At 38.5% G+C, this 13,123-nt stretch overlaps 1 protein-coding gene across 3 annotated transcripts in view; it reads left to right on the forward strand.

Moving 5' to 3' along the window:
* LOC121424485 (UDP-glucuronosyltransferase 2B31-like) overlaps window positions 1-13,123 on the forward strand; it is a 28,988-nt gene that overhangs the window by 12,335 nt on the left and 3,530 nt on the right. For 2 of the 3 annotated variants that reach the window (XM_041620189.1, XM_041620191.1), the window contains exons 2-3: window positions 11,657-11,882; window positions 12,824-13,043. In XM_041620189.1, the coding sequence (XP_041476123.1) occupies window positions 11,657-11,882; window positions 12,824-13,043 (446 nt within the window). Of the gene's footprint in view, window positions 1-9,104; window positions 10,379-11,656; window positions 11,883-12,823; window positions 13,044-13,123 lie in introns of those variants that run through there. The other variant, XM_041620188.1, reaches the window with a different exon arrangement.

A 13,123-nucleotide genomic window follows, 5' to 3' on the forward strand; every position in this document is an offset into this window, starting at 1 on the left:
CACATGACTTTGATCCAGCGGGTTCTGAACTGCATCGTGGGCATGGTCAATAGATGGACATTGAAGATGAGCGATTCGCACACCGCTCAGTCCAACATGCTAACGGGATATGCCCTGATCTTCGGACCTCGCAGCTTACCAGAGGTCACAACTGTTGTGCTTAATGTGGATTTCGCGCTAGAGTTTCAGGTCCCAGTCATGCCAAATCTAATACTGGTTGGTGGCCTGTCTACTGGACCAGCAGATGATTTACGCAAGGTCAGTATTGTACAGTAAGATTGCGTACAAGAACGCGAAGAGAATGTGATAACTCAATTGCAAGGCAAAGAGCCTTACACTTTTCAAGAAGAATTAATTTTGGGGGCGGGGGTTGTCACAGATCGATATTTTCATGTGATGTAATGACTGAATACTAAAAGGGGCACTGGAGTTAGATCGCAGTTGATCTCCTGTTAAAGGGTAATAAATCATTTCGTCATAATTATACGCCTAGAAATAATATTCAAAGCTGATGAAACTTTGAAATTAATTTAGAACTCTAACTCTAAATAAGAAGAGTGCAGCATAACACGTATTCCGTCTTGATATGGACGATATATTATATTTCAACGTCATTGGTAAGACAGAATAATGATATCAGTAACTCAATTATCACTCTCAATGAAACCTGGGGAACTTAAAATTTCTTACATACCGACCACTCTTCCTAGCTCCAAGTTGCTAAGATAAGATAAGTTGCGCCTGTGTATCTGAAGCACGTTTCGATTGTTGTTCGATGTAAAAATGGCAGAGGTAAAAATGGCAAAGGTAAAAATGGCAGAGGTAAAAATGGCAGAGGTAAAAATGGCAGAGGTAAAAATGGCAAAGGTAAAAATGGCAGAGGTAAAAATGGCAAAGGTAAAAATGGCAGAGGTGAAAATGGCAGAGGTAAAAATGGCAAAGGTAAAAATGGCAGAGGTAAAAATGGCAAAGGTAAAATGGCAGAGGTAAAAATGGCAGAGGTGAAAATTGCAGAGGTAAAAATGACAGAGGTAAAAATGGCAGGGGTAAAAATGGCAGAGGTAATAATGGCAGAGAAAAAATGGCAGAGGTAAAAATGGCAGAGGTAAAAATGGCAGAGGTAAATTTGGCAGAGGTAATAATGGCAGAGGTATATGTTAGAGGTAAAAATGACAAAGGTATAAATGGCCAGCCTTAAACTCCCATGCCAAAAAATCCAAAAGCCCCTCCATGTACAGTAGATTAAATAAGAAAGGTTCTGGGAAGAAAAAAAGAATTATAATGTTTGACTAATGGAAAGGGTAACATTTTTAAATCATACTGTAAACTTTCTGCCCCAAATTGATAACACCCGAGTTGGTTTTTCTTAATTAATTCCTGGACTTACATGAACAGCCTTCTCATGTCAAATTGCTCTTCTAATATTCAAATTTGAAGCATACTTTGGATCCCAAGTATTGTAATTAGTTCATTAAAGGGGAAATTTAACCTGACATAAAGTTTATTGTAAAAAAAGCAGAAAATAATTAAAATGATATTGGTTAGGGTTTAAGGGAATTCATCAAAGATTTAAAAAGCTGTTATATTATTTTATATCCTAATGGTGACGTCATTTCCGAGCAGTTTTTTTTCCAAATCTGTTATAACAAAAAATATCAATGAAATGACTTTTTTGTTTTTCAATTTTTTTCAATTTATTTCATTTTCAACAGAACGAAGTAAAGTGGTCAAAATAATTACAATGAACTTATAAAGACAATATAAATTGAGGCATGTACAAATTATATTTTCCAGTAAAACAAAGTATTATATATTAGCAAAATATTATAAAATTCTGAGAAAATGGAGGGGTCCACTAAAAACCAATGCTTGTATTGCATGGACCCCTCTAAATAATTATTGTAGTATATCAACATACAAATCATTTCACATCCGCTCCTGAAAGACTTTTTTAGCAATCATGAACCACTGATTAAAAATTTGTAATACCTAATACCGGTCGGTTACACTTCGTAATTCCGAACGTTCGTAATTCCGAAGGTTCTTTATTCCGAAGGTTCATAATTCCGAAACACGTAAATTGCCTATACCTCGATGTTCATTAATCCGAAAACGAAAAAGGGTTCGTTAATCCGAACATTTGTGGGGGTAATACCGAAGGTTCGTTAATCTGAAAAGAAAATGAGAGGCGTAATTCCGAAGGTTCGTTAATCCGAAAACGAAATGAGCTCCCTGCTCGTATATGACGTCACAGATCAAAAACTCAAACTTCAAATAACTTTCTTAATCTTTGATGGGTTTTCCGTAAACCTTCACCAATAAAATTTTCTGCTTTTTTTTACAGTAAATCATTTGTCAGGGTGAACTTCCCCTTCAAAACAGGTCGATAGAATGGTACCTAAGAAAAGCCTATAAATTTGAAATAAAATCCTTGATTCGCTACACATTTCCAAATTCAGGCGGTAACTGTTACCATAGAAACTAGTTTAGGAACCTGCCTTCCACTGGACTAGCTGCAAGGAGGTATTAAATTTAAACTCTAATTGCTATTATTATATCATGTACTATTAACAATATACGTATCATGCCAATATCTATTCGGATCCATTAATGTGTTGAAATATGAAAAATTACTTTTATTACAGAACGTTTGTTATTTTTCTGTTATCCAAGTAATGCAAGTGGTTCGAAGAAATCCCGAACTTTTCTATTTCAGTGTGTTAATGGTAGCGCAAATTTTGGTGTTTACATTGAAATTAGTTTTGTATGTATGTGATGAAGTTCTGTTCTACTGTACGAAATGCCAAGATGAAATCCTTTCATCACTCCCTAACTGAAATCATTCTGGCATGGAAATGTTTGAGTTTAATCATATCAAAGATAGAGTATAGGGCTGACCTAAAATGATTAAAAAATCTGAATAATATCTTTTCAGTTCATAATGCTCATTCCGTCGTTAGGATTCCATTCAAGGCCAATAATTATGAATGATGTTAGCTGGAAAGGTTCTGTCTTTTCCTTGTTGATGTAGTAAGTCATGATCTTTACCTCAGTCATTTTCAATTCTTGCTATTTTCATTTCCTCATTATTACCTCTGCCATCATTACCTCTGCCATCATTACTTCTGCCATCATTACCTCTGCCATTTTTACCTCTGCAATTTTTACCTCTGCCATCAATACCTCTGCCATCATTACCTCTGCCATTTTTACCTCTGCCATTTTTACCTCTGCCATTATCATCTCTGCCATTTTTACCTCTGCCATTATTACCTCTGCCATTTTTACTTCTGCCATTATTACCTCTGCCATTTTTACCTCTGCCATTTTTACCTCTGCCATTATTACCTCTGCCATTTTTACCTCTGCCATTATTACCTCTGCCATTTTTACCTCTGCCATTTTTACCTCTGTCATTATTATCTCTGCCATTTTTACCTCTGCCATTATTACCTCTGCCATTTTTACCTCTGCCATTATTACCTCTGCCATTATTACCTCTGCCATTTTTACCTCTGCCATTATTACCTCTGCCATTATTACCTCTGCCATTTTTACCTCTGCCATTATTACCTCTGCCATTTTTACCTCTGCCATTATTTCCTCTGCCATTTTTACCTCTGCCATTATTACCTCTGCCATTTTTACCTCTGCCATTTTTACCTCTGCCATTATTATCTCTGCCATTTTTACCTCTGCCATTATTACCTCTGCCATTTTTACCTCTGCCATTATTTCCTCTGCCATTTTTACCTCTGCCATTTTTACCTTTGCCATTATTTCCTCTGCCATTTTTATCTGGCACCTCGATTGTATGCAAGTAATAATTGGTCCAAGGTATAAAATTATAAAAGCAGCACACCAGTTATAAAATATTTTCACAATCAGTGTACGTGGGTTAACGCACGTTTCCATTGATATCACACGTCCATTGCAACGATGGCTGTTTTCACCTTTACTGTTCTTCTGCTTGGATTTCTACAAGTCTCTCGGGGAAGCAATGTTCTGATTTTTAGTGGATACGGTGAAGGAAGTCATTTTATGTCTGCTGCTCTTGTTGGAAAGGAGCTTATGCGTCGTGGCCATAATGTCACTGTATTAATAAGCAATGCTTACGAGTACAGAGCAAATGAATCCAGATACAAGGATTTTAACTTTGAAATATTCAAGCACAATATTCCTCCTGAGGAAGTTCTGCTACGCCGAGAGCGTTCCAAAGAGTCAATATTCAAAACAACCTTATACAAGGAGGTCAATTTCGTCAGATCATCCATAATGAATCGACTTCTTGATGATTGCCAAGCGTTGTTCGATGACAAGCTACTTCTACGAAGACTCCTACAAGCAAAGTTCGATGTGGCTTTCATTAATCCTATTTGGCCGTGCTCGTTGCTTGTTGCCGAGTATGCCGCCAAGAGACATGTGTCCTTTATGGCTACCACATGGATGAACAACGTTCCCCGCTTGAATGGAAATCCTTCACACACTGCCTTTGTTCCAGAGTGGAGCACTGGTTTCACGAATAAAATGACATTTTTACAGAGGGTTATCAACAACTTTGCAGCCATGATTTCGGTATGGATAACTTCTTCTTCTGATTCTCACACCGCTATCCAACATGCTAACGGGATATGCCCCCATCTTCGGACGTCGCAGCTTTTCCAGAGGTCACAACTGCTACTGCTTAATGTGGATTTCGCACTAGAGTTTCCGGTCCCAGTCATGCCACATCTAATACTGGTTGGTGGCCTGTCTACTGGACCAGCAGGTTATTTAAGCAAGGTTAGTATGTACCCGGGGGGGAGGGGGACCTCCATTGACGAGTGGATACCATGCGCGACCATGGGGGTTCGAAAAGCATCCCAAACAAGAATTTTCCACCCCTTAACCATTGTTAACAGGGTATTGACGTATGGAACCCTACCCTTAATTGGAAACAAAACGGTACGCTTGACAAGCGTTCCCCAAAACAAGTATAACGAAACCTTGTTATGTCACGGTCATGATCACAGACGTTGGCTTTATCTTAAAAGGTGCATCCTTTATAAAAAGTATTTTAGTCTTTTCATACCCTCGCAAATTTGACCGTAACCACGTAGTTTTCCTATCGAAATGTATTACCCTTTTTTCATTATTTTAGTGTTTTTGACACCCTTATTACGTTACGTACGTAACGTCAAGAAACGTATTCACAGGTTGATATTTTCCTGTGACGTAAATGAAAAAGGGGCACTGAACTTAGATCACAGTGGATCTCGTGTCAAATGCTATTTATCCTTTGGTCATAGATAAACTAAGAAATAATATTTAAGGCTGATGAAAATTTCAGAACTCTCAATAAGAACATTTGAAATGTTGATGAGGTTGTTTTGTAGATAAAAGTGTCGTATAACATGTATTAGGTCGTGAAATATGGGTGATAAATTATATTATATTTCCACGCCGTTGTTAAGACAAGTGACATCAGTAACCCAATTTTCATTTTAAACATGGGGAACTTAAGATTTCTTAAATACCGACCGGCCTCTCTTTATTCGCACCTCTCAGCTTTACCAAAGGTCACAACTGCTTCTGGTTAATGTTGATTTCGCATTGGAGTTTCCGCATCTCAGACTGGTTGGTGGCCTGTCTACTGGACCATCAAACAGTCTTTCTCTGTTCAGCTTTTCATTTTTAGGTGTTTCTCTCTGTTTGAACCATTCATAACGTTTTCACAACATCCTTCCATTGCATTCAATGTTTTGCAGTTACGTATGGAAATGAAGTAAACGACGGAAATATGGACATTATATTTAAAACTAATCACCCCACCTTCCCCATTAAGAATTATACCGGATTGTAAATATGAAAAGGATTTGTACATTAATGGGAAGGAGAGAATGAAGTGTCACCATTTAGTCTATTCATTTGCAGCCACATCAAGTTCATGCCAAATCAGAAGGCGCAGAGACATGAGACGTTTCAGTTTAGAACATCGCAGACAGCTGCAGGGGATGGGAAAGATGTGTGGCTTCTTAACATTCCAAATTAACATCTGTGACACATTGCAGAAAAATATTACAATTAAACACAACGCGATATAAATATCAGACGTGTCGTGATTTTTAACCAATCAAAAGTGCGCATTCTGGACTTGCGAATGAAGTTAAAACGCAACGAGCTCCTTAAACGTCATTGAGCTTGCTCAGTGGCGTAATGAGCCAAAAATTATGAGGGTGCTCGATATGGCGTATTGCGTAAAAATAATGCAAGCCAAGCGAGCGAGCAAAAAATTTCGAAATATTTATTACAAAATCCAAGTTTGTCATAGATTTTGACATTTTCAGAAATTAATCATATTTCACCTTATCCCTTTCCTTTCATTTTTTTTTTTGGGGGGGGGGTTGGTCGTATTTTTTGTGGGGGGGGGGCAAAAGCCCCAACCCCCCCCCCCCCTTCGTGTGCCAGTAGTATAATGCCAGTATGCCAGTGGGGTAAGTGAGTCTAAAGTTGTAGGAGTGTAGAATATGTTTGTGAGTGTGAGCTAGAGATTTGGGTTCGGGTGTGGGGCGTAAGGTGCGTGACGATAAGGACCCTCTTGATAGAACTAAAGAAAATGTCAAACATTGGTATTTCCACATCTTCAGGGAGGAATTGGTTTTAGATGAAAATTAAAGGAAAATGAAAATATTTCATACAATGAAATACAAAAGAAATAGTGAGTGGTGACGTCATCGGTCCCCTCACTTGCATCACTGACCAGGATGGATGTGCATATAACTGTTATGTGAAATTAAGCGAAACTTTTTACATCATTACTTACTTATTTTACATCCGACTCTGATGAACTTTTCAGAGTTATGCTTGTTTTTTTTCTTTTTAATTAAGATCATCTTTGGTTGGGGTGGACTTTTCCTTAATTATTGTGTGTATGTACGGTTCTACCTAACATAAGTTAATTGTGTAATGATATTTTGTGTATATTCTAATAATTGCAGACATGATCTTTCATCTGTTATTTATTGGTCAATGATACCGATAACAAATATGAATACATGTACATGTACGTATAAATGCAAGCGATAAGACTACTATTTTAGTGGGATCAGGAGTGGCGCCAGGGTACTCTGATATTAGGGATCGGGCAAGATAACCTAACAGATTAAATGATTTATATAATTATTACAAGACCTAGTCCTAGATCTCTCTGTTTTATCCAATTCTCTCTTCTTACCTTTATTCCTTCTTTTAGTTGCACCCTTTTTGACGACGTGGAAAACCATAGGGGTAACTGCCCCTGCTCCTTCCATAATCACCGCCCGGGGGGGGGGCACTTACATTGACGAGTGGATACCATGCGCGACCAAAAAAAAACGTAAAAAGGATGTCTTTTTCAAGATAGGGCACGTTACGTACGAAACGTGATAAGCGTGTCAAAAACACAAAAATAGTGAAAAAACTATCTATTTCGCTAGGAAAGCTACGTTTTCAGGGTCACTTTTGCGGGGATGATTAAACAAAATTAAAATGTTTTATAAAGGATGTCCTCTTTGCCCCAACACTACATGTTTAGAGCTCGAGGTGAAAGCTGGGGCCGTGCATTAAACCAAATGGTGTGTAAAGGTAAAACCGACGACTGGCGTCGACGGACATAACAATAAAACATCGCTGTACTTGTTTAGGGGTTCATTTCAGGGAATACTTGCCATGAGTATCGTTTTGTTTCCAATACTTGTTAAGGATAGGGTTTCACACGCCAAATACTTGTTAAGGGGTGCATTTTCAGAATATGGAAAATACGTGTTTAGGGTGCTTTTCGAGACCCCTTGGTCGCGCATGGTATCCACTCATCAATGGAAGTGCCCCCCCCCCCCCCCCGGAATTACCGCCCTTCAGATTTGTGCTGTCCTAAATGTTGGACACTATAAGCCCTCTTTGTAATCGCTACTTAACATATGATTTTTTTTACAGAGACATTCGAGTGCTTACTTTCGTGAAAGCGTACATTATGTCCATTTCAATGTTTTTGTTTTAAGAGATGGGATACATTACACTTGATTTAAATCACCATCATTATCAACATTTATCATTATTGAGATGTTATGACGATGTAATTCATAATGTTTTATGAAAACAGTATGTTATTATCAAGGCAACTCGTTCTAAAATATATATCCACTTAATCAATACGAATCTCATTCGTAATTAAGTTCAAGGTTCAAGAATCTTATGACTACAGCCCGTTCTAAAATATATATCCACTTCATCAATAGAAATTTCATTCGTACGATAGTTCAAGGTCAAGTCCACCCATATGAAAAAAAACAAGCCTATTAATTAAAAAAAGAGAAAAATAAAGAGCATAAGACTGAAATATTCAGTATCGAAATCGAATGTTAGATCAGTAATTTATGCTTGCTTTTCTTGAAATTATCATGCACAAAACAACGATATGCAAATGAGGGAATCCGGATGATACCGCTCTTCTATATATCGTTATTCGAATGATAAAATATCTCTTTTTTTTCTTTTTTTTAACAGATTTAGCTATAACGAGACACTTCTATCAAAATGTTTACTTCGTTGCGATTTCACAGGTTCACGGAGGAATAACACTTTATTTCACATCATGGTGAGGAGAAACCAAAAATGTTTGTATTTCATCTGATAAAAATACAAAGATATAGTGAGTGGATGACATCATAAATTCCCTCATTTGCATACCGAGCGACCAGAAAGTGCATGTCTGTTTTTTTAAATGGGCTAAACTTTCTCATTTAACGTCCGACTTAGATGAGATTTTCAGTGCTATAGTTATGAGCTCGTTTGATATTTTTTCTTTAAAAATAAAATATGCAGTTTTTATGGGGTGCAGGGGGTCATGGACTCGCGCTTTAAGGACAATATATAATATATTGTACATCGTATTTCAATAAGTTTCAATCCATCTGCATCATTATAATCATGATAAGGGAAATGAACGTACATACGTCACATGATAATTAAATGAGTTTAAAAACACGTGGTACTTTATTAGCTCGGCCATTGTTTGCTATCAAGATGCTGAAGAGGCTTTAAACTGTTGAGCACACATTACGAACGTGTACGTGCCCACTCAAAGCATTACAAATTCATTTACATTACAATGACTTCTTTTTTATTCACGCCATTGTCCAGTGAATCGGAATTTCTCTCTGTAAACACCGATTCTTCTGTGCTGACCATTATCCTTCCTTGATTCATCAAAAGGCGCAGTTGTGTGGGGGTTTTTGGTTTCTTTCCCCTTCCTCTCTCATGCATCACACTCTTCTGGTTATGGTTGTGGAACAATAATTAGGTAAAGATATAATAGTGATTTATTTCCCATGATTTAATAGCTGACAGCAGGAGTATTTGACTTGGAGCATCTGTACATTGGTTTCATACGCTCTTGCCGTGATAAACGATATACATGATTTGTTGTATCTTGGAGAATTGAAATACAAGATCAGTGGTATCTGGAGTAGAGATGGAAAGAACTGGATCTAAATCTCTGCGAAATATTTTTTCTTACCTAACATTTTTTATCCTGATCGTCCTTCCACGAAGGGGATTCTTATGCGATGGTGCTAATATCTTTGTATTCGCCTCGTACGGAGAAGGAAGTCGCTTTATGGCGCCTGCTAGCATTGCTGCAGAACTCGCAGACAGGGGACACAACGTCACAGCTCTGATCAGCAACGCTTATAGCTACCGGCAGAAAGACGAACTGTATAAGAATATTTCTTTCGAAATCTTCACGCACAAGGTCCCTCTCGACGTCGTAAAGGAGCGTCAGCTCCGTATTCCACGAGCAGCCTTTGACAAGAAGACTTCATGGAAGTTCGACTTCGTGAAGAAAATCAACAAAATTGCAGCGGAGCACATCGAGGATTGCGAAGCCATTCTCGATGACAAGGGGCTTGTGAAGCGTCTGCTCGATCGCGAGTTCGACCTCGCAATTATCGACCAGTTCTGGCCGTGTTCGATGATCGTGGCTGAGCACGTCGCTCGTGGGCATGTCGCCATGATGCCCACAGCCTGGATGAATGCGATTGCACGCCTAAATGGAAACCCTACCAATTTCGCAGTCGTCCCTGAGGTTAACACTGGGTTAACCCCGCAAATGACATTCAGACAGAGAATCAAGAATTTCTTTCATTCGTTCCTTGTCTCTTTCTCCAAGTGGGCAGTTAATAAACTCACACCTGTAATGAGAAAGTATGACATCTGCCCAGGATATTACCCATCCGACCTCTATCAACGAGCTCAGCTGGTAATATCCAATGTCGATTTCGCTGTAGATTTTCCTATTGCTACCCAACCGCATATCATCACTGTTGGTGGATTAACAACTAGACCTTCAAAGTCATTGTCTCAGGTAATTCATTCCCAACTCAGACATCTAACAAGGTCATTTATATTGCTAACATGATCACCCCATGACATTTTCATCATTCTGCGCAAAAGTCACATTTCAACAGCTTCCAAACGGATATAGAAATCTATACATAAACAAGAAAAATAACTTAAAATGTTAACGTTCTGCAATATCTTAATATACTATTAAAGCATTTCCAAATTATAAAGGTTTTGCATTAGTTATCATCCTAGGAAATACTACATTACATTTCTACTACCCCGTTATTTGCTCTGAAGTTTAATATGCTTAGGCGTAAGTACACACAATGACAAAGATCGTTTTTACGGGCGCGGGTTCAGGAGGGACATATATCTTCGGCCGTGAGCCACAGCTCCCTTACTTTAAAAATCCTGGACCCACAAACAGACACACAATGGCATTATCAAGATTTTTTTTTCTTTTTAGCTTCTCTCGTGTTCCCTTTAACACGTTCAATGTACGTATTCTTTGGCGCATGTTATGTTGGTGTAGTTAGTTTTGTAGTGGTAACAAGACCTATTACCGTTGCCCTCTCAAAGAAGAAAAGGGGGTAAAAAAAGAAGAAGATGATGATGATGATGAACAGAAGAAGGAGATGAAGTAGTACATAGGGAGAACATTGTTTACAATTTCATTCCACGCTGTTTATTGTATGAATTTCATAGTAGTTGTTACAGTTTAAACAGCTATGCTTATTTTTTGAGAATTAAAATGAGAATTAAACTGTGTTGTTTGGGTTTAGGGTCATATAGTGAACAACTTTGCATAATGTTTTTACTTCGTATGTAGTAAAAATGCGTATAAAGGTCTACCTCTACAGAAAATAATACGTACGTTTTCCTTTCGGTGGTACATTGACCCCAGATTTTCAAACATTCTGAACTTATAAGCACGATTGATATACATGTTATAAAAATAAGTTAGATCTGACGACTCCCCTTGATTTTGATTGGCTGAGAAGTGCAGTTCCTGTGATAACTGTTGGATAAAGCATCCCGCAAGTCCGTTCATGAAACGCTTCCCAGACTGATATTAAATAATATACATACATGTATTTTAATCAATGACGAGGATAGTAACAAATTAGGAGAATATGGTATGCCCCGAATCTTTTCATATTGCGGGCTTCTTGTTTGTTATTGTTTTATACTTTATAAATTATGTTACCTACGCTTACCATTATTTTGCAAATACATGTTGACGATGTTTAGTATTCTGCGAAAGTTGTAATTAAACTGAACTCTCTCTCTCTCTCAGGAATTAGAAGAGTATGTCCAGAGTTCCGGAGATGACGGGATCATCATCTTCTCACTCGGGACCTATGTCACGTACATGAAGGAGGAGCTCATCGCTGTCTTTGCCAATGCCTTCGCACGCCTTCCGCAGAAAGTCATATGGCAGTTCCGAGGGACACCACCGACTGTCGTTACCAAGGTGCCAAATATAAAGACCATGGAGTGGTTACCTCAAAATGACTTGCTTGGTAAGGACAAGCTTCTGTTTTCAGGGTCCACCAGTGGAAGTAGTACTATAGTAGCAGTGGTGGTGCGGTTATGAATAATAGTTAAGTGAGTGGTAGAATTAATACTAGAAGTACAGTAGCAGCAGCGACAGCAACATCAGTAGGAGTAGTAGTAGTAGTGGTAGTAGCAGTGGTAGTGGTGCTATAGTAGTACACTGTGTGGTAGCAGTAGAAGCAGCATCAGCAATAATAGTAGGCGTCAAAATAGAACTTGTCTATAGTAGTAGTAGTAGTAGTAGAAGTAACAACAGTATTAGTAGTTGTATTAGTAGTAGTAGTAGTAGTAGTAGTAGTAGTAGTAGAAGTAGTAGTAGTAGTAGTAGTAGTAGTAGTAGTAGCATAGGCGGCGGAAGCGGGGGGGACGTGTCCCCCCCTAAATTTTGTTTTGATAACCTTTTTTTTTTTTTTGCTTGTCAATTTTTTTTCCTGCGTCCCCCCCTAAATTCACGTGGACCCCCTTGACACGTGTGTTGTCCCCCCCTAAAATTTAGGTTGATGACCTTTTTTTTTTTTTTTTTTGCTTCTCAAAAATTTTTGGGTCGCTTGTCCTATTTTTTACATGTGTCCATCCCAAAATTTCAGGTGGACACCCCCTAAATTTATTGGCTTCCGCCGCCAATGAGTAGTAGTAGTAGTATTAGTAGTATAGTTCAGAGCAGAGAAAATTAAGGGTGCTCGCGTCCCGTTGCTTGAATTTAGATACAAGTCATGTTCAAGACCAACCTAAACATAAATAATAAAAGTCTCATGAAAGTAAAAAAAAATACGCGCCCCTGACTTTTTGCGTTCAATTATGAACGTTTTCTCTCTGTGATTCTTTGTAATACTGCCTTTTAGTAAAATATATTTCATTAGATATCATGCCATTATACATGTATAATCTCTATTTTTTACTGCCACAGGCCACAATAAGACCCGGGCGTTAATGTACCAGGGGGGAAATAACGGTCTCTACGAGGCACTTTATCACGCCGTACCCATCGTGGTCATACCCTTGATCGGCGACCAGCCCGACGTCGCAGCTCGGGTGACGAGTAGAGGCATGGGTCTCAAGCTCGACATCAAGACCATAACCTCAGAGAAGATCGTTGACGCCCTCAATGCTGTCATCCATGAAAAACAGTGAGTATCTTGAGCAGAAACATGGGGGCTAGGCGCCCCACCCCCATCATTATACACACACTGGTAAAAAGGCGTCGTTC

This window comes from Lytechinus variegatus, chromosome 11 (assembly GCF_018143015.1).
Source record: "Lytechinus variegatus isolate NC3 chromosome 11, Lvar_3.0, whole genome shotgun sequence".
NCBI lineage: Eukaryota > Metazoa > Echinodermata > Echinoidea > Temnopleuroida > Toxopneustidae > Lytechinus > Lytechinus variegatus.